The sequence below is a fragment of the Saccostrea cucullata genome, unplaced genomic scaffold (genome assembly GCF_032062105.1).
Source record: "Saccostrea cucullata isolate Sc308-1 unplaced genomic scaffold, CSIRO_AGI_Scuc_v1 ctg765, whole genome shotgun sequence".
NCBI lineage: Eukaryota > Metazoa > Mollusca > Bivalvia > Ostreida > Ostreidae > Saccostrea > Saccostrea cuccullata.
The window spans coordinates 410,858-432,061 of NW_026932784.1; the positions used below are offsets into that span (position 1 = coordinate 410,858).

The 21,204-nt window shown below is 31.7% G+C and overlaps 1 protein-coding gene across 1 annotated transcript; it reads right to left on the reverse strand.

Moving 5' to 3' along the window:
- Window positions 1–700: 700 nt before the first annotated feature.
- On the reverse strand, window positions 701–21,092 carry LOC134236154 (carnitine O-palmitoyltransferase 2, mitochondrial-like). Its single transcript, XM_062718331.1, has 15 exons — window positions 20,965–21,092; window positions 20,746–20,786; window positions 19,751–19,950; window positions 16,835–16,894; window positions 16,312–16,415; window positions 15,603–15,736; window positions 8,128–8,232; window positions 7,726–7,823; window positions 7,156–7,302; window positions 6,638–6,758; window positions 6,014–6,204; window positions 5,268–5,437; window positions 2,964–3,195; window positions 2,168–2,359; window positions 701–1,810 (listed from the first exon to the last, which is right to left on the reverse strand). The coding sequence occupies exons 1-15, from the start codon at window positions 21,022–21,024 to the stop codon at window positions 1,662–1,664; spliced, it is 2,004 nt and encodes a 667-aa protein (XP_062574315.1). The 5' UTR covers window positions 21,025–21,092; the 3' UTR covers window positions 701–1,661.
- Window positions 21,093–21,204: the final 112 nt, after the last annotated feature.

Here is a 21,204-nt window from a genome sequence, read left to right on the forward strand (position 1 = left end):
TAATTAATCCCAAAGGACAATTTGTACAGCCTTCCCAGTTTACAATGTAACATTTTCAGCAGTTATCTCTCTTTTCCCATTCCTTATTATGCATAGTTAAGGAATCTACCCCACCACCCCAGCTCCAAACCAGAAGACGTAGAGAAACAAACTTAGCATCAAAATATGTATTTCTGCCTACTGAACTACCATACCAAATTTGAACTTTATTGGGCGACCACAAAAAAAGTTATTAGAAAAAAACAGAAAATTTGTGGACGGAAGAATGACAGACAGACGGACAGACAGAGTGATTACTATAGGGCACCCGCAAATCCTTGCGGGGCCCTAATTAACATCAACAGAATATTTTCCCCTTTATTTCTAACACTAAGCTTATCAATTATCATCTGTAAAAATGTTTTGAGCAGTAGCCGTTTCATCAATGAAATGTACAGTGATGTACAAATCAATATTATAATGTTTTATCTGCTGAAACTTCTACTTTAAATAAATAGTTGTACAGATATAATATGGACAATAAATGCCTTTCTTTGCTAGTATCAGAATTAATGTTGCAGCTTTTGCCAAAAAAATTTACATAACTGTGTATGAGTTATGCTTTTTTGTATAACATAAATTCCCATACTAACAAACAATGAAAGAATTTCATTGTTTAAAATAAAACTGTGGTTCAGCATATGTTCAATATAAAATTCAGTAAAGTTGAAAATAAAGTTTAATATTCAAATAATACATACATTTGAACGCTACAATATCACAGTACAAAAATATGATTTTTTGAAATTAAGTAAATGCACATCCTATCCTAATTGTACTTTGTAAAAATACTTACATTATTGCATGAGGTGAGAAGTTTAGCTATGTTCTAATCCAAATCCGATATGGAAATCTTAGATTAAAGCGTAACTGAATGCAAATCTTAATTACCAATTATCAGAATATTATTAGAACCTATCAACTTAAAAGATTTTTTTTTAAAATTAATAATTAATGTTCTTCACTATTAATAAACCACATCTTGAGACGGAGCTTTCTTATATTATTTTTTTTCCACAGATGATATAATGTGCCCGTTGTGTAATAAAAGATTAATACTACTGAAAACTTAACAGAATCTAAATGTATGTATAACATTATTACATTAAGACATTGTTTTAAATATAGTTAAAATTTTAATACAAAAATTTTGAGGATATACAATTACATATTTTAATTTCACTTGATATAAATAGCACTTGGAAAAAAAGACAGAAATTCCTGAGATAAAAAACAATTATGGATTGGTGCATGTCTTATCCCCTTTAATATATAATGTTTATGGAATTAAAAAAAAACTACCGAACTTGGAAATATGCAAAAAGAAGATCTATGGAGCATATATCTGAGTACAATATAATAAACAATGACAAAGTCTAGTTCGAAGTGTCAATTCAGCACACACTTTGTAAGATTTAAAATTATTTTTAAGTATTTGTTCATCTAGGATACTAAAGCAGTTAACAAATCATTTTTAAAGAAATTATGCATTCATTTGAAAAGATTCAAACAATCACGGAGAGAAAGAATATATTCCATCACTTAAACATTAATAATTATAATCAAAATTCTTATATGACAGGCTTTTGCTCCCTCAAATTTTACTCTCAGTATTTATGACGTCACTTTGATCTTTTCGGATGTCGGCCTTCTAAAACTTCGTACATATCATCCAAGGATTTTGTGACACATTCTATGAAGCCTGGGGCATCTCTTGCAGGGGGGTAGCTGGTTACGTTAAATCCTATCCTACTTTCTTCTATAGAATAACCTGTAAAAAAATAAAAATAAAACAAAGGTGCAAATGTTAGAGTTGAAAAATTTAATCTTAGTGCATAATATGCTATGAAAAATGTATTTTTAGAATATATCTTGACAAAAAGAGATCAATTTTGTTGGCACCTTTCATACATTAAATTAAATACTAGTAAGCAATACTGTAATATTCAAGTCGTTACTTTTTCATTATTTGAAACTGTACACCTTCACAACTTATTTTACTGAATGTGCCTTACAATTCTTATACACATGTACACTCAATATAGGTTTCAGTCTATTAATCATTCAAGATGTAGACAAATAAGGAAGACATTTCTCTCTTAAATATATGCATTTCAATGTAACAGACCAACTCCATATCCGTTTTGAGTCACTGGTGCAAATCCACCAATTAGAATGGCTGGACTAGACACGGTGGATGTTGATAAAATGATATGGTTAATTTTCTGATAGTTTGGGTCTCTAAACATCTGTGGAAGTTTGCCATCTTCCTCCTCAGCAAGCGTTTTAAGTCCAAACAAGTGTCTGTCAAACCCCTTACCTATCAAACAATTACAAATTATTAACTGGTAAGTAATGAAACCATAATTTATATATGTTTATTATATTTCATTATGAAGATGTTTAAAATTAAACCAAATTTTTGATTATTCAAATACATAGACTAAATTTTTCAATGTCTAAACAATAACATATTTTATTTATTTCAGAGGACAATATATTTCTCGACATTGTCAAGATTTCTCAAGAAGCTTTATAATTTTTGAATACTTTTTTTTTTCTCTTTTTGAACAAAATGAAAAAGTAACATTTTTATAACATAGAACAGTACAAAAAGACAAATCCTTGCGACAGACCATAGGACCTCAAGAGATGGGATGTGAACAATTATTTAAAAAGAATTTCAAGATTTTATATCCTTGTAAGCAACTTTAAATTCAAGACCATATCATGCATTTCATGATACACGTATTTCCAATCATAAGCAAATTGAAATAGTTAACAACATGTACCTTTCAAACTCTTTAAAGAGTTTCAAAGACAGGAAATGATACAGAAATATAGAAGTTGCAATATGCCTAAACTACATGTATCTTCAAAACGTCCACATATTATCAATACATTTGAACAGAATTGACAATTACCCATAGCAGCATTCCTGGTAAGTGAGCCATGCTTTTTAGAGCAAGCCATCATGGCATTCTTGAGTTCCTCTACTGATGGCTCAGGATGGTTTTTGTCTACAAACAGAGCACAAGCTCTCTTGGTCTCCGCAGTGGCTGGACGGATTGTTTCAGTTCTGCCATGCTTAAAGGCTGCAGTGCTACAGGACTCGTATGTAGCTACAGTTTGTTTATATTGTCTGTAATAGGCCATCTATTAAAAAGAAAAACATATACACTGATCATTGATAAAATTTTAATAGATTTTATCAGATGCAATAATAATAATATGCATAGATTACTAACTTAAATGTATTAAAATGTTTATATATCTGTACATATCTGATAACTATGCTTTTCCTTAATTATTAATTTAAGTTGAAATTTTGAATTCCATACAATATAGCCATAAAGGCAATTGTACAAGATTGAATCCATTTATTACTTCTTTTCTAACACTTGATAAATACATCAAATAAATCAAGTATTTGAAAAAAGGACAAAATATTATTAACTTAATGAAAATTAGCATTTTTCTGTAGTAAAACATGCTTTTAGTAAAGCTACACTAATCTACAAATACTAAGCTATGAAGAGGACAGAATGATTAAAAAAGCAATCATTTTCTTCACCAAAAACCTTGTAATGAAATCTTCCAGGCGTTCATCATTTTACAAACTAGAATCTACACTACCTGAGGATAATTCCATATAAATATCACTAATCATAGCTTTGAAGTACTTGTAAAGAAGATTTTAAAAATGTATCCCTATTTAAAACTTGTCGGCCATTTTACCCTAGCCCCGGGGGTATGGAACAAACTTAAATCTGCTCTACCGGACGATGATTCCACATGAGTTTCATCTTTCCTGGCCCAGTGGTTCTAGAGAAGAAGATTTTTAAAGATTTTTCCTATATATTCCTATGTAAAACTTGGGTCGGCCATTTTGGCCCCACCCTTGCCCCGGGGGTCATGATTTGAACAAACTTGAATCCACACTACCTGAGGATGATTCCACATGAATTTCATCTTTCCTGGCCCAGTGGTTCTTGAGAAGAAGATTTTTAAAGATTTTTCCTATATATTCCTATGTAAAACTTGGGTCGGCCATTTTGGCCCCACCCTTGCCCCGGGGGTCATGATTTGAACAAACTAGAATCTACATTACCTGAGGTTGCTTCCACATGATATCTTTCCTGGCCCAGTGTTTCTGGAGAAGAAGATTTTTAAAGATTTTTCCTATATATTCCTATGTAAAACTTTTTATTTGCCCCACCCTATCCGGTCATGATTATAACAAATTTAAATCTACACTACCTGAGGATTTCCACATGAGTTTCATCTTTCCTGTCCTAGTGGTTCTGGAGAAGAAGATTTTTAAAGATTTTTCCTATATATTCCTATGTAAAACTTTTTTTGGCCCCATCCTTGCCCCGGGGGTCATGATTTGAACAAACTTGAATAAACACTACCTGAGGATGATTCCACATGAGTTTCATCTTTCCTGGCCCAATGGTTCTGGAGAAGAAGATTTTTAAAGATTTTTTCTATATATTCCTATGTAAAACTTTCGGCCATTTTGGCCCCACCCTTTTTTGAAATTCATGATTTGAACAAACTTGAATCCACACTACCTGAGGATGATTCCACATGAGTTTCATCTTTTCTGACCCAGTGGTAATGGAGAAGAAGATTTTTAAAGTTTTTCCTATATATTCCTATGTAAAACTTGTTTACAATTTTGGCCCCACCCTTGCCCCAGGGGTCATGATTTGAACAAACTAGAATCCACACTACCTGAGGTTGCTTCCACATGAGTTTCATCTTTCCTGGCCCAGCGGTTCTGGAGAAGAAGATTTTTTAAAAATGCCATTAATTTTTAACAAATTCATGATTATCTCCCCTTAGAAAAGGGCGTGGCCCTTCATTTGAACAAAGAATCCCCTTCACCCAAGGATACTTTGTGCCAAGTTTGGTTGAAATTGGCCCAGTGGTTCTTGAGAAGAAGATGAAAATGTGAAAAGTTTACGACAACGACAACGACAACGCCAACAACAACGACAACGACAACGAAGCAACGGAAAATTCACACAGGCAAAAGCTCACTTGAGCCTTCGGCTCAGGTGAGCTAAAAAGCAATCATTTTCTTCACCAAAAACCTTGTAATGAAATCTTTTTCTTATCATTTTATAAATAATGTTAAAATAAGGTAAAGGACAATGGGTAGATCCAAAGAAGAGTGAGAAAAGGATAAAAAAGTACTCAAAATCATTGTTTTATTTTACCTGTATGGCAAGTTGCATTAGTGCATCTGGACTCATTCCACTTTTCTTCACGTATTTCTTGGTGTATTTGTAATATTCCAGGTGATCCACATCCAAACTCTGCATTGTTGCATTGAACTTTTTAACAGATTTCTGAAGGTTATCCTTCATCTCTTGATCAAGTTTAAATTCTAGATAATAAAAAAAATTATAAAAAGAAGAAAAAAAGAAATTAATTCACGAAGAAAAATACAAACTAAGGAATATATAATTATCCAATTTCTTTAAAAGCTGTGCATAAACCCAATCCTTTGAATTTTTATTTGATATCCTATAACTAAACACTTTGCATATATCAACCAATTTCCAACCAATTTTTAAACTCTAAGTATTAACCAAACCAAAATCTTTTCAAATTCTTCATTTATTTTAAATTTTTTTCAGAACCGTCTCTATCATTTTAATCCATTTAAAAGCAAGACCTATTTAATAGGCATACTCTAAATCAAGAAGTATTGCAGTATGCAGTCACAAATTTTCTATGGAAAGCCACAACATTTTTTGAAATTCCTTTTAAGACAAACAATGGAAATCCGAGAAAAGTGTAAAATTTTCAACCTGTGGATTGAATTTATAAAATAAATTGTGTTTTTGCATAAATATGTACATGTATGTTTACAATACTGCCTTACAATACTGCCTGATTTTTTTCTAAGAACTGACTACTTCTCCTTTTTATCTCGTGCTTTACTTATACAAACTTATACCAAGTTTCTTGACATTTGCTGGATTGTCCTGTACTGGAGTAGAAGGATGTACAACAGACTTCATTGTAGAGTCATCAAACACCTCATTAAAGTATCGCAGCACTGCCACTCCATCACCCCAAGCATGCTCAAAGTTCACACAGGCATTACCGCTGCCAGTCATTATTAGGGACAAACTTTTATCAAACCAGCTGAAGAAAATATATCAAAAGCAAAATGTTCTCATTGAATCACTTTTTGAACACAAATTAAATACATTTTAAAAAAAAAATATTTACTTCCTTTGTAAGTTTTTTTCCTGCTAAGGTAAGCTGGGATTGCCCCTTAAATCTCAGTTTATAAAGTGTGATTCAAATACTAAGTATATTTTATTCATTTAATATACAAATAAATATGATTGCAAAGAGGAAACAAATGCTAATAATTGTTCTCTCCATATTTTTTTGGAATTTCTAAAGTCGAACTATAGCAAAAATATTTACCGGTATTTGCTCAAAGCTCAAAGCTTTCAAACTTATAACTCTGGAACAAAGTCTGACATTTAATGAAAAGTATAAGAAAACATTTTTTATTCAAAATCACTGCACAAAAATTACATTTGGTGATCATAAAATACAGGCTTACATTCTTCCAGCTTCTCCATGAAGAAACATTCTGGTAATGGCATTAGGGTCTGTTGGTTTACCGTCCTCCAGGCAAAGGGCAAACACCGCAGAATCAATCAGCTTCAATGTCTCCTCATTGCCTTTAAAAAAATTATTGTTTCAATCATAACATTCACAAATGATGTCTGCTAATAGATTACCTTTTAATCCATCCACAATTGATCAACAAGCTTCCCATTATTGTATAAAATTCTAATATTAAACTAAATTAGACTGAGATTAAAATGTCCAGATATTAGTGAATTTAAAACAAAATCGATGAAGAAGGATACTGGTACTGACTTTCAATTAACTTTTTGCTGGGAAACACCGTTTTCAAAATACCAAAGCTCAACTTCATTTCTCAGGTATGCATAACACATATTTTATTTTCGTGATTAGAATATTAAATAAAATCATAGCTAATTAATCTGTAATCTGCTCCTTCCAGTGTAGCGTTTTACAGAAAATGTGCTTTACATTAAGTTCCCTGCTCACCCAGACTGATGAGTTTTTCCCTGTAGGAGGCCCACACGTCCCTGTCCTCTGCAGTAAACACAGCTACCGGTTCTGTGGAGGGGGGACTCTGATCCTTCATGATCTGATTAACACAAGACATTATAACCCCTGGCTCAATTACGTGTCCTAGAAATAAATTTTAAACCATAATTACGTCTCTTGTGTTCATTTTCAATGCTTTTGTAGTAAAAAAAAAATGATAAAGAATGAGCACTATTCCTAAATTAACAAAATATATTCTGAAAAGAAAATTATTATTATATATGAATCTTTAAAAAAGAGCATAAGAAAATTACGTTACAAGGAAATCTTCGAATTTCTGCAAATTTTTTGTCAATGATTTAATCTTAATTAATAGTTAGTACCCAATTACTTTTTGTGTGTTTGCTTTTTTTTTTTTTTTTTTTTTTTTTTTTTTTGTGATGTTAAAAATAGTTCTGCGTCTTCATCTAATAGTGTTTTTCAACTTCAGTCTTGATTAAACATAATGAAAAGTCATCAGGGATCCAACTCTAATTGCTATGAATATGGTAATCTATATTTTCTCACCATCACTATCCAGGACGTCAAACACATAGAAATGTCCATTTCTCATTACCAGCATATGTTTTGCCTCTTTGTTCACAACTAATTCATCTTTTCCACGTCTGTTTAAAAGAAAACCTTAATTAAAATACATCATTGTCTAAATCTAGCTAGTAAATTTTGAAGACCATAATAATTATTGCATTACCAACAAATTTAACAAAATACAAAATATGTAAACAGAGAAGAATTATTAAAATTCTAGGAAAGAAGATTGTTTTCATCAAATATTAAACACCAACATTTGAAAGTAAAAACGTTTTTTTATTTGAAAATGGTTTAGGATTATAACAGAGCATCAAACTTTTTCATATACTAGTATATTTGCTATACTTAACTGTATGATTAAGACGAAATGTTACTTACCTTGGAATTCTCGTTGAATTGAATAAATTTTTATACTGGCTCATGTCTAAAGGAAAAGCTTTGTAGAGATATGCTCCATAGAAGGCAAAAGAAGACGGAATCATTCTGTTTGAAGAATAAAATGCAGAACCTCAGGTAATAAGAATACATTTCAAAGATTGCGCGTACAAACTGATCTTTGAAAGCAAATCTTTTCTTTAAACATAACCTGTTACATAATTTGTGCAAAAAAATCTATAGTATAAAAGCAACAACGTTCTAACTTCAATCCAAATTAAATGAATAATTCAAAATGTTTACACGGATGGAAATCAATTTTATTTTAGAATATATTAAAATGATGTATAATTTCAATAAGATTCTAGAATTGTCACCCAAATAGGTTGAAAGAGAATCGAAAAACCAGTTTTCTACAAAAAGAAAAAAAATCCAGAATATCTTCTATATTTCCTTCCCTTACTAATTTAATCAAAGTGATTAGTTTGTAGATGGGGATATGACCCCTACAAAAACAGTTTTATAAGAAATCCTATTACATTTTACATGGTAGTAAAAATCATTGTAGAAGTTCACCGATGATGTGTTGATGATGTGCAGTAGTGTTTCGTATTTTTTAATTCATCTTCGGGGGGAGGGGGGGGGGGATTGGAAGTCAAAAAAATGATATAAATAAAAAAAAATGGTTCCAAAAAAATTCCATTCCATAACAAACCATGCAGGAGCAGAGCAAATATGGACCTTTAAAACATCAGAGATGGGATCAGGTACCGTGGAGAAATGGTCATCCCCTGCACATCGGTAACATTCGCCATATGCTCCTTGTCAGGATCGACAAAAAACGGAGGAAAATCCGTTGACAATTCAGTATGTAAATAATGGACTAACAATTAGTATAAAAAACGTCAGTCAGCATTTGAATTAAAGATAGATTGTACCGTATTTGCTGACAAGATCATTGTATCGTTAATGGTAATCTAACTACTCAGCTGTATGATAAATGTGATGACTAACTTTTCAATCGTCAGCTTCTCTGATACTTATGCAGCAATGTAGCTTCATTACAACGTGCATATGGGTTTTGTATTTCTCAGTTGATTAGATACGCAAGAGCATACTCTACCAATGAACAATATCTAAAATAAGACAAATTATTGACAAAATGCTGAAACAAGAATATCAATAGTCTTGTTTAAAGTCATCATTTCGTGCGTTCTATGGTCGATACAATGACCCTGTCAACAAATACAATTCATCATTAAGGTAGTCCGATCCTCAGGTTTATAAAATTAGCAGTTAAGTAATCAAAAATACTCATAAAAGTATCTCTGAATCCACAGAGTTATGTAAATTTATCCACAGTATTTCTTTAAAGTTAAAGATTAAGTTAATCATATTATATAGGGAAAATTGTCAAATCTCCAATATTTTTGAATAAAATGTGAATTGGAATATCACTAATGCATTTTCTAATTGCAAATTGATCAACAAATATATTTTAGGTTAAAAAATGATAGGTATCCAGGCATTCAGAGAAAATGTCATGATTTTTATACTTATTTGGTATTTTTGTTTTCTATTTCCAGCATGTATTCTATAATACATAGTGTAGAAGGCTTTTGCTATCATTGAAAGACACCACGAATCACTTCAAATTTCATGTCATGCTAATAACATTGATATCTAAGGCTGGATTCAAGAAAACCTTATTTCTATAAAACTGTAATATTTTTTCCCCTTTTATGAAGTACAAATTTCAACTTTTATAAGACCTTTTCTAAGACTTCCAAAAACCTTGACTCTTATAAAGATGAATAAAATGAAAATTGTTGCATGAAAAAATTTCATTTTCAAGCTTCATTTTGATGCATTTCAAATTAAATAGTGTATTAATTTTTGGAGTTATCCTTCCTGGCTGAGGATCGGTTATCCTTTAGTAAAATGCTGACTGATGTTTTTCATACTAATTGTTAGGTCATTATATATGCACTGAATTGTCAACAGATTTTTCCATTGTCTTCCTATCATGACAATGAGCACATGGAGGTGTGACCGGTCGGCAGGGGATACTCCATAGTATCTGACCCATCTCTGAATTTTTGAATGTCCATGTTCGCTCTGTTGCAATTTTATATTGTCAAGTGGACTTTTGAGCTTGAATACTGTTCATTTTGAAATACATGTATAGAAATATTTCACAATAGAACTTACGAAATGACTTTACATGAGACTGTTGATATTTCTTGTTTTTGCAACTTGTTTTTCAATAACTTATCTCATTGTAGCATTGCTCAAGGTGTTGCTAAAACGCGGAACGGAAAACGGAACGGAAAGCGGAACGGAACGGAAAACGGAAAATATTATTTTGGATTTAATCACTTAAAATACACAAATTTTATCATAAACGATATATCTTGTACACATTCAATCCCCAACTAATAAATACAAGTTGATTTTGTCATGCTCAGTCGCCTGTTTACGAAAATCGCGAACATAGCTGTCACCTGAATCGAATTTGAAAAAGGGGGGTGGGGAGAAAAGAACTTGAAAAGTATTTGACAAGCAAAAAAGGCAAAAAAAAAACCCACAATTGTTTGAATCGGGGGGGGGGGGGGGACAAAACACAAAAAGAAAACAAATGTTTGGTTCGGGAGGGGGGATAAGTTCCAACTCCAACATCTTTCAGTACTATTTTTTTTACACTAACTTACTTCATTAATAACATTCACAAAAAGTGTGAGGATGTGAACTTGAACAAACATTTCCGTAGTAAAAAGGTTTGACTGGGCGTAGCAAATATTTGATATCTAGATGAACCATGGAAAGAGAAATAAAATGCAAAAAAAATATATATATATTAAGGTTACGTTTAGGGCAAACCTTTACGACAAGCTCGAATAAACATCTCTTATACACACTGGTTGTTAAAATTTTATTCAAAATAGAGTCGTTTTCTGGATAGGCAAAGTTGGAAAACTTTCATGTGGTAGATATATATAGTGCAGAATCTTTGCATTCAATGAAGTTAAATTTCGTTTGTTTGCGGTACACATGTGTGTATGTTTGGGGGGGGGGGAGGTGTATATGAATGAACCTGTAAAAAATAAATTTGTTTTCCCGCTCATCGGAAAGGTAAGAGAAGTTGTAATAGGTCTCCCCCCCCCCTTTTGTGTCCTAAATATACACAAGGTTTAATAAAGCAATTTTTAATGTGGCTGTGGGCCCCAACACAGACCCGAAACTGCCACTCCCCCTTTCATGATTCGCGAATTCGACACTGCGTGCATAAATCTGAATATCATAACGAGTTATTTTTTGTCTTTACTACAGACATTGACATTGGAACAAATTGAAAAAGGGGGGGTCAGTAAAAAATTTCCGACATACAACAAATTTGACAAGCAAAAAGGGGGATATGTCCTATGCCCAAACACGAAAATCCTATTTAATGTGTGTGTTTGTGCGCGTGTGTGTTTGTGTGTGTGTGTGGGGGGGTTCTTTCAGTACCACGAAGGGTTTTTAGTACGACTCATGAATATATACTATATAGTTTACAATAATTTTTATTAGAAACAACTCTTACAACAAAAATATTGCTCTTTTATCTTATTTAAATCGAATCTATGTTATTTTTTTTTGACAACATTTTTCCGTTTTCCGTTCCGTTCCGCTTTCCGTTCCGTTTTCCGTTCCGCGTTTTAGCAACACCCGCATTGCTCATACCTAGGGCATGGTCTTGCGTTTTGAATCAACTGAAAGATATCAACCCTGCATGCAGATGATAAAGGTATATTGCTGCATAAATTAGGGAAGCTGACTATTGAAAAGTTAATTAAAGTCATAAGGTTACCGTTAACGTCTTTTTCTAGTAAAACATTCAAATATGAAATAAATGTGTCAGTCTCTGTTCCTTGGTACCTTTTATACCAAGCTCACTGGGATTTATATCGTTGTGACATAGGAATAAAAATAAATATTTTTAATATTTAATATGTAGTTGAAATATTTATACACATGTGTATATATCTTAATGATGAGTTTGAGTTTGAAGGCAAAAGCAATTGTTTTCTTCTTTTCATGATTAAGAATTTAAATAAATTCTCTTCATATAAAACAAATCTAGGTCTGCTGACAAGGAGTGCAATTGGTTTGCATGGAAATCATTGGAAGAGCTGACCGGTATCTAAAAACAACATCTAGTAGATATTGTTTATCAGAAACTTAAGAATACTTTTAATTTGAAACTCAGAGTACTAGTTTGTACAATCAAATTTTACAAATGACCAATATAAAGGTAAGTAAATTTACAAGTTCTATTTATATTGAGATAGCAGCATGCTGACAATGATGTCAAAAAGACTAGTCTAACTTTCATTTATTGTGGGGAATGGTTGTATATACAATGATGTATAGATTTAAGAAATCATGTTTTTTATGTTATTGATCAAGATAAAATTTTGTGATCCTTAGTTCCTTAGATTTTTTAAGTTTCCAAATCTGTATTTTTACAACCTCTCAAATATATCATTGCACAGTATATATTTTAGTCAGGTGTGAAAAAGAGGCTTAAGAGAATATTCACTGGAACCCACTATGCTTCTTTGTTTGGAAGGATTTTCTGAAGTTCTGGAATCCATATAGAATTCAATTTTGATATTTACAAACGTGCTTTTTGTGGTGATGACTTTTTTTTTCTAGAAATTATTTTATATTTTATTTGGAAACCAACCATCTTTTGAAATATAATTTGGTACAATGAAATTATGAAATTTTTATTTTATTTTTATTTTCCCTAGTTTGGGATAATTGGATGAAAATGACTTTTTCTACAAAACCATTACTTATACCAAAACTTTGTTCCAAAATTTCCATCAAGAGAAATCCTGATCATATTTTGTATATGATAGGTGATGCACTGGTTTCCTGGGGCAAATTTGGGGTGCCTTTGGAATACGATTGAAGATGTCCTGAAGATGGGCAATGAGTTTTGAAATTTTTATAGGTTAGGTCATTCACATGTTATACCAATGTTTGACATTATTGAAAAAAATTACGGTAACTTGAACTCCCTTTATGCAGTGGCATCATTACGTTCATATTTTTGGATATCATGCTGATGAGCAATTTTTGGGATTTTCTTTACCCTCTAAGAAGTTAATTAGGAGGTTGACTGAAAATATTTATATCTTTTAATTTTAATCCCCCCAATCTTTTTTTCCAGAGTTCCATGTAAGAATTTACGGTTCTTTAAATTACCAAATTCAGTACCAGATGGACAACATCTAAGCATTTTTTGTCCCCCGCTTTCGCGAAAGCGAGGGGACATTAAATCTCATTTGTCTGTCTGTCTGTCCGTCAGTCTGTCCGTCACAAAAACTTTAACCTTGCCCATAACTTTTGATTTAGTGGAGCTATGACTTTCATATTTCACATGTGTATTCCTTGTGACAAGACCTTTCTTTGGGCATCACCAAATCTGACCTTTTGACCTTGACCTTGGAGTTTGACCCACTTTTACACAAAAATTTCAAACTTTTACTTTGGCCATAACTTTTGAATAGTAGGTACTAGGACTTTCATATTTCACAAATGTATTGTTTGTGGCAAAAACTTTCATTGGATAACAACAACCTTGACCTTTTGACCTTGACCATGGAGATTTACGTACTTATGAAAAAACTTTAACCTTGACCAGAACTTTTGAACGTTGGGGGCTAGGGCTTTTGTACTTTACATATGTAATCCCTGTGAGAAGACCTTTCATTGGATACCAATAACTTTTACCCTTTGACCTTGACCTTGGAGTTTTAATTACTTTTTAAAAACTTTAACCTTGGTCACAACTTTTAAACAGTACATACTCGGACTTTAATATTTCACATATGTATTTCTTGTGGCAAGACATTTCATTGGATATCAACAACCTTGACCTTTTGACCTTGAGCTTGGAGATTTACGTACTTATGAAAAATCTTTAACCTTGACCATAACTTTTGAACGGTGGGGGCTAGGGCTTTCGTACTTCATATATGTTTTCTTTTGAGAAGACCTTTCGTTGGATACCAACAACTTTTACCCTTTGACCTTGACATTGGAGTTTTAACTACTTTTAAAAAAAACTTTAACCTTGGTCACAACTTTTAAACAGTACATACTCGGACTTTAATATTTCACATATGTATTTCTTGTGGCAAGACATTTCATTGGATATCAACAACCTTGACCTTTTGACCTTGAGCTTGGAGATTTACGTACTTATGAAAAATCTTTAACCTTGACCATAACTTTTGAACGGTGGGGGCTAGGGCTTTCGTACTTCATATATGTTTTCTTTTGAGAAGACCTTTCGTTGGATACCAACAACTTTTACCCTTTGACCTTGACATTGGAGTTTTAACTACTTTTAAAAAAAACTTTAACCTTGGTCACAACTTTTAAACAGTACATACTCGGACTTTAATATTTCACATATGTATTTCTTGTGGCAAGACATTTCATTGGATATCAACAACCTTGACCTTTTGACCTTGAGCTTGGAGATTTACGTACTTATGAAAAATCTTTAACCTTGACCATAACTTTTGAACGGTGGGGGCTAGGGCTTTCGTACTTCATATATGTTTTCTTTTGAGAAGACCTTTCGTTGGATACCAACAACTTTTACCCTTTGACCTTGACATTGGAGTTTTAACTACTTTTAAAAAAAACTTCAACTTTGAACACAACTTTTGAACGGTAAATACTAGGACTATTATATTTCAAATATGTATTCTTTGTGGCAAGTCCTTTCATTGGATATCAACAACTTTGATCATTTGACCTTGACCTTAAAGATTTACGTATTTATGAAAAAAACTTTAACCTTGCCATAAATTTTGAGCAGTAAGGGCTAGGGCTTTCATACTTCACATATGTAATCCTTGTGAGAAAACCTTTCATTGGATATCAACAATTTTGACCCTTTGATCTTAACCTTGGAGTTGACCTACTTTTAAAAAACTTTTTACTTTGGCCATAACTTTTTAATGGTCAGGATTAGGGTTTTCATCATTAAAAAAAATCAACTTCAATGTTACTTTCTAAATAAATGACATATGATAGGATGTTCATATTACACACAATATGTCATAAAGATAACATCTCACCCACAAAGACACCGAAAGCGGGGGACCACAATTCTTTGAATTTGCTTGTTAATCTAGAAAATACACACATTGTAGTTGAATCATTTTAATTTACTAGGGTCGAAATTCAAGGGCAATTTGTGAATAAGGTTGACCCACGGAATCGAAGAACAATGGTCACTGACAAACAATGATGATTCAATAGTAAATTATGGGAAAAAAACTAAAGTTACTTTCTTCATTACTTACATGGGTAAAAAGGAGAATAATTTCAGAGGCAAACACTTTTGAGTAGGTATCAATGTTAAACAAAAGCGTGTAGTTATAATTAAATTATATAATCAACCCCAATACCTCATGATTTTCCTGAACCTCATGTTGTCTGACTTTGCTGGAAACAGATGATAGATATCGGGCTCCAGGATATTAGCCCTCAATGTCTTCATGAATTTTAGTGATGATACAATCATATTTGTTGAGCGAATGAGCTGAAATTTTCAAAGATCATGGGATACAATAAGGTAAAGTTCATTAGTCTGTTCATTTTAAAAATTCTACTAGTGTGTCTTGCACCTCATCATGCTGTCAAAACGCATCCTGAATTTGAACATGTCTCATTTCCTTTGAATGAATACAGTTTGTACTAACACTGTACTGTACTCTAATCAAAATTTACTGCAGAGTCAAAAGTGCTTTAGGAGAAAAGGCATATATGAAAATGACAGAAAATGAAAGTTAATGACAAGAAATGTCTATAGCTTCAAATGTATAAAGAATCAAACTCAATTTTGAGATAGAACAAAGTAATTAGATCATTTAGTAATAATTTGAAGGCATGAAATAATGACAAGCAAAAATTTTCTGCCCAAAAAATTCTTATTGCAAAAATTATATTATGGTATACTTTTTGATAGAAATTAAAAAGAATCTGGAGTATTTTATTTTTTGTAAGTTATTTCTTTTATTTTTCAAATTTTTAAAATAAAATTTTTTTTTTTTCGTAGAAAAATCAAATTCAGAATTCTGACTGACTGGGAATTTAGTAAGCTTGTATTAGATATACCTGGTTCTGATATTCTGGCCGTGGGTCATCTTGGAAGGACATGAAGGGATTGTAATTCAATACAATGGGTGATCTGGACTTCAAGTACATGTCAAACCATGGCTCTGAAGTTGAAGAAAAATTTTGCAATTGTCTCAAATAGGGCATTATGGACTAACACTTAAATAATCAGTTTATGTCAATCTATAAAAATCACCCCTCTTGGTTATAACTTCTAGAAAATATCAGCATTTCTTTCTACATTCTTGGCTTTGCTACTGATTGATTTTAATTCACTTTTCTAGAGGAAGAATGAAAACATCAAACTCTTTTAACAATAATATATTCATGTAACAATGAACAATCCAGGGAACATCAAATTTCAAATTTGAAATGGAGACAAGAAAATAAAAAAATAGAAACATTTCCTTGACAATCAAAGAAAATAAAAAGTAAACCATGATTTTTTTTTTCAACAGAGAGTTTCTTTGGGACAGGAAAAAAATGTAAAATGAAATTATACATTTTTTCTCTCATTACTTACTTGTAATGTAACTTGTGTGTTTATTTTGTTTATCTTTAGCTATTAATCTCTTCTGTAGATCTACAAAAAAAGATAAATGGAACCAATAAGGAACTGAAATCTTTTGAAGAAAAAAAAATTAGAATTCAAAGGATTACGACAAATCAAGTTTCTGTATGTATGAAGAATATACCTGCATGCAATTGTTCAAAGCATTATATTATTTATAAATATAATGATTTGAAATAATAATACATGTATATGTGTATTTTTTCTGGTAAATACAGTCCCTGAAATGTTCTACTTTCCCACCTGAACGGTGAGCGAACGGTGAACGAATGCAGAGCGAACGGTGAGTGAACGATGTGTGAACCCTGAACACAACTTGGTGAACTATGTGTGAACATTTGCTTGTATAGGGAAAAATTTTAATGCAATAATATGTATTCATTTGTTATTTTTATTTTTTATGATTATTTTTTTTAGCAAAGTTTTACATGTAAATGTATATCTGAAGACATTTCCCGACCGTGATTATACTCGGACAAGATAATAGAAAGAGGCATTCAAATTATTTGTAATAGATTAGATTTTCAGAATTAAATAATATAAAATAATATAAATAATAATAACTAAATAATAATATACATGTTCTCATAGTTTTTATTTAACAGGACAAATGTAAAAGCAATAGAGACGAGAGAGAGAGAGAGAGAGAGAGAGAGAGAGAGAGAGATGTAAGCCCCCTTGATTCTCAGATATCTGTTGCATCGAATAAAAATTCATATAATTTTTTTCTAATATTCCAGGCAGTCAAAGTAATCAATTTTTTTTGAAGATTAACAAATCCATTTGACAGTAAGCATCGGTTTTATTTTCCTTCATCAAGTTCACAGGTTCACTCGAAGAGCATGTGCTTGTCCTGTCAATCAAAATAATTCGACACAATGGAGGTGTGGAAATCTCGCTTCACCGAACATGCCGAAGTCAAAGAGTCACTTAGTATTTCCAAGAAGTTTAAACATTTTTTACATCATTTCTACATTTGATTTTCGCTTTTCTACGGAAAAAATAAATAAATAATGGTAATACATGTATATACCTGGAAGGAGCCAAATCAAAATACCACTGTCGGCACATGTATTTATGTAATGACTGTTTTGATGTTTCTTTTAAGAATGTTTTTTTGTGTTACAATACACATTGAATATTAATTAATATATGTGGCAAACATTGAATGGCAAACATATATTTAGTTACGGTGAATGAAGTTTTTTTTTCCTTTCTAATAATACACTTTATATATGCGAAGTAGAACAAAAATTCTAATTCAATTCGGTCTACAAATAGATTAGAGAAGAGAGAGAGAGAGAGAGAGAGAGACCTATATGTAGTTTTAACATGTTTTCGTGCATTTTTTCTATAAATACGTGTTAGAAATAATTTTTTTGCGTATTCTTGTCTTGTAAAAGACTTGGATTATTATCCATCCATTAACGATTTGTTGTCTTTTACATTACAACAAAATGCCGGGCTTGAAGTATTTGTACATTGTCCTTATTTAAATTTAATATTTTAGCATCGTTCTACTTACATGTAGGTTCTTAGTGTATTATTTTCCAGGGAAATTTTATGGATAAAGTCAGGCTTGGGGTCAATTACTTTGAAATGTAATTAATTACTTTCAAATACATTGATAATTTTGTCAATTACTTGCAATTACAATTACATTGATTTTTTCAAATGTAATTAATTACTTTCAATTACTTTGACAAATGTAATTAAATATATTTCAATTACTTCGAGTTTTATTTTTATAAAGAAAAAAAAAAAGAAGATTTTTTTAAAATAAGATTTTTTTCTATAGCGATCGAATTCGAACTTTCATTCAGTGTTTTTGTTCTTGGGTATGGTAGGGGTTCACACCTGGTCAAAATTAGACCTTTACCTTATAATTAGTGTGACACACTGTATAAACAAATTAAACATTATGAGCCACTTAATTATTGTACAAACACAAGCCCATGCTACACCAGTATGATGTATGGCAAGATCTTTTTGTTACTTTCTCAAATCCATATTTTTGAAGGAAATGAATTTTTATCTTAAAATGAATAGAATACAGGTAAATCTAAAAGGGGATGTAGTTAGTCTAATTACTGTAAAACAAATTAACTATCTAAACAATCATTGTTATTTGCAAGTGGGAATAGGGAGAACTGAGATTTATAAAACATGGGAATAAGTAATGTAAACCCACCAGTATAAGACAATGTATCAGTATAAGACACCTTTTTTAAATATAAACTTTCATTTTGAAAAAAAGTAATTGAAATGTAATTGAAAAGTAATTGAAAATACATGACCTTTTTTTAAATGTATTTAAATACATTCAATTACTTGTAATTAAAGGCTTGCTCAAATACAAATTACTTCCAATTACTTTGAAAAATGTAATTAATTACACTCAATTACAATTTCTTTATTCAATTACCCCATCCCTGGATAAAGTAACAGCTAAGATATAATAATAGAAATATAAATATCGTAGATACTTTTTACATTGAAATAATTATTCTTCAAACATGATATCTTAGTTATTTAATTAAAAAACATGTAAATCCTTACCATCAAAAAGATAAGTCCTTTCACTTCGGAGTTCCGAATGACAATAAAGACTGAATGATAAGTGAACGGTGAACGCAAAGTGAATGCAAAGTAAACGGAACGAAGAGCGAACGGTGAACGCGAGCGCACGGTAAACGGTGAACGCAAAACTGTGAACAGAGAGTGAACGGTGAATGCACACTGAACGAATGGTGAACGAACGGTGAGCGAACGGAAAAATGGGAAAATAGAATGTTTCAGGGACTGTAAGATTCCTAGAGTTAAACTAATAAAATAACTCTTTTTCACAAAAAATATTATTTCATGTACCTGGACCTTCATTGGCTTTAAAATTGTTCACAATGTCAGCTGTTTGATCATATTCATCATCAGTCAGTATTTGCCGTTGACACTCAAGGTATTTGTGTAAGGTATCCTCTAATTGGGGGATCGGAAGTCTTGGAAGACTGGCCTGAAAGTGGTCAGTGGGTAGAATGCTTCTGTGTAGAAAGTCTCTGTCTGATGCAGAGCTGTCAAAATATTTTTTTAATGACATTGAAATTATGACATTATCATATAACTTTGCTAAGGGTCTCTTTTAAGCATATTTCCCATTATATATTTATAACTGGTACCAACAAACAGAACCATTTCCAATGCAAAAAAGTTAATTATTTCCATTTTATAACCAAAAATTCTTCATTTAACTGCAGAGGAAAAGACTATAATGAAAATGTAATTCTTTAATTGACATGTTTTGACATTGAAGTTTTGCAACATCCTAATTCAAGCAATATACACTTAGTCACTAACACATATCTAAATTCAAATAAATTTCTGCACTTGGCAATGTGAAATTATTTGTGTTTCAAAAGTAAAATTAAAGCTGAACACTGTTCATAAAAGGAATGTGTCTATATCTAAAGACCCGTATATATAGGATTTGGCTTAGACACTGTTCATAGTAATCAGTCAACACCTGCGCAGACACTACTAGACAGACAGATCATTTTACAGGTCAGTCTAGTATACAAACAAAAACAGATACATGTAACTGCAATAAAATGCAAACAAAGGCAAGGCAAGATAACCAGCACGAACACGGGTCACCATTCCACACCCATACCCCTGACAATAAAGCAGTCAGGTGTAACGAATGTGAAGGGTATACCCTGGTGTTGGTGTGTTGTAGACAATGATATTGGAAATGGTGTATGCCTATTTACGATTCGTGTTCAGCTTTAACAATGGTGAAAAGTAATCAGTAAACTTTGAAGTTGCTATGCCTGTAATAAAGAAATTGCAAATAGGATTTATTACTCTACCTGTAACTTTTGAAAGCATTGTCTACTGAAGATGTCAGAGGCTGAAAAACAAAATGGCATCATCTAGATCAACTTGATCTGTTGAACTTAAAGTGAAACAAACTATGTATCTATGTTTGAATCAGAGACATAAATAAGTTATTTATGTCTCTGCTTTGAATAACGTTATGGAAAAAAATTCAATAAGGCATTATACGGAGCTTAGTAAAATACAATTACCTGTAAAAGTCTGAAGTGGCTATTCCCAACACAATATTTCAGACTGTGTAATTTTAACATTTTCTAGGACGTTTTTGGTGAAGGATCTTCTGCAGCCGGTGTAACCCCTCAAACTGGAAATATTCTGCAGCACAAAAAACTCGAAAGCAAAACTTGCAATTGATTTTTTTCCGGGATGTCTATTTTATGAAGATTCTCGGTAAATATTTATTAGACGTATCAAAAATTAATAATCCTCAA